Consider the following 1850-nt stretch of genomic DNA (forward strand, 5'->3'; position numbering starts at 1 on the left):
CTTTACTGTCCCTTTAAGCAACAGAAGAAGTTTATGTAAATTAATAATACTTAATCAGAAAAAAAGAAATATATATTATAGTGCGATCTCACCAGTTTCCCTCGGGTTAATAATAATAATAATAATAATAATGTAATAATAATATCTCTATGTGAGTACAAATGTCCCGTCTTCGTGTGACACCACCAGCTGTACATGTTGTCTAAACACGTTTGGGATTCCAGTTGTTTATTGTGGGTAACAGGATGAAGCGGAACTAAATTCAAGGCTCTGTTTGCACCCGAACCGAGGGATAACCAGGAAGTGTTGCACTGCTGTGTGGAACGCACGAGAATCCTATGGCTGCAGAGGAGCGCACGTTAAACTTTAATGTGGGGGTTCTGGGGCACATTGACAGCGGGAAGACGTCCCTGGCCAAGGCGCTGAGTACCACGGCCTCCACCGCTGCCTTCGATAAGAACCCGCAGAGCCGGGAGCGGGGGATCACGCTGGACCTGGGCTTTTCTAGCTTCTCTGTGCAGATTCCCGAACACCTGACTGGTACCGGCTACACTCGGCTGCAGTTTACCCTAGTGGATTGCCCAGGACATGCCTCACTCATCAGGACCATTATTGGGGGTGAGTGATTGAGCTAACTAGGGCTGCAAACCAAAAGTATAGTGGCAGCTCCCACAACCATTACAGTTATAGAGTGACAGCTTCCCCCAATCCATAGAGTCAGAGAGTGACAGCTTCCCCAATCCATAAAGTCAGAGAGTGACAGCTTCCCCAAGCCATAGAGTCAGAGAGTGACAGCTTCCCCCAAGCCATAGAGTCAGAGAGTGACAGCTTCCCCCAAGCCATAGAGTCAGAGAGTGACAGCTTCCCCAAGCCATAGAGTCAGAGAGTGACAGCTTCCCCAAGCCATAGAGTCAGAGAGTGACAGCTTCCCCCAAGCCATAGAGTCAGAGAGTGACAGCTTCCCCCAAGCCATAGAGTCAGAGAGTGACAGCTTCCCCCAAGCCATAGAGTCAGAGAGTGACAGCTTCCCCCAAGCCATAGAGTCAGAGAGTGACAGCTTCCCCCAACCCATAGAGTCAGAGAGTGACAGCTTCCCCCAAGCCATAGAGTCAGAGAGTGACAGCTTCCCCCAAGCCATAGAGTCAGAGAGTGACAGCTTCCCCAAGCCATAGAGTCAGAGAGTGACAGCTTCCCCCAAGCCATAGAGTCAGAGAGTGACAGCTTCCCCCAAGCCATAGAGTCAGAGAGTGACAGCTTCCCCCAAGCCATAGAGTCAGAGAGTGACAGCTTCCCCCAAGCCATAGAGCCAGAGAGTGACTGCTTCCCCCAAGCCATAGAGTCAGAGAGTGACAGCTTCCCCCAAGCCATAGAGTCAGAGAGTGACAGCTTTGCCCAAGCCATAGAGTCAGAGAGTGACAGCTTTGCCCAAGCCATAGAGTCAGAGAGTGACAGCTTTGCCCAAGCCATAGAGTCAGAGAGTGACAGCTTTGCCCAAGCCATAGAGTCAGAGAGTGACAGCTTTGCCCAAGCCATAGAGTCAGAGAGTGACAGCTTTGCCCAAGCCATAGAGTCAGAGAGTGACAGCTTTGCCCAAGCCATAGAGTCAGAGAGTGACAGCTTTGCCCAAGCCATAGAGTCAGAGAGTGACATCTTTGCCCAAGCCATAGAGTCAGAGAGTGACAGCTTTGCCCAAGCCATAGAGTCAGAGAGTGACATCTTTGCCCAAGCCATAGAGTCAGAGAGTGACAGCTTTGCCCAAGCCATAGAGTCAGAGAGTGACAGCTTCCCCCAAGCCATAGAGTCAGAGAGTGACAGCTTCCCCCAAGCCATAGAGTCAGAGAGTGACAGCT

At 50.6% G+C, this 1850-nt stretch overlaps 1 protein-coding gene across 1 annotated transcript in view; it reads left to right on the forward strand.

Moving 5' to 3' along the window:
* Window positions 1-285: 285 nt before the first annotated feature.
* EEFSEC (eukaryotic elongation factor, selenocysteine-tRNA specific) overlaps window positions 286-1850 on the forward strand; it is a 439817-nt gene continuing 438252 nt past the window's right edge. The window contains exon 1 of the mRNA XM_053720714.1: window positions 286-618. Coding sequence (XP_053576689.1) covers window positions 339-618 — 280 coding nt within the window. The 5' untranslated portion in view covers window positions 286-338. The remainder of the gene's footprint in view (window positions 619-1850) is intronic.

Source organism: Bombina bombina, chromosome 7, assembly GCF_027579735.1.
Source record: "Bombina bombina isolate aBomBom1 chromosome 7, aBomBom1.pri, whole genome shotgun sequence".
NCBI lineage: Eukaryota > Metazoa > Chordata > Amphibia > Anura > Bombinatoridae > Bombina > Bombina bombina.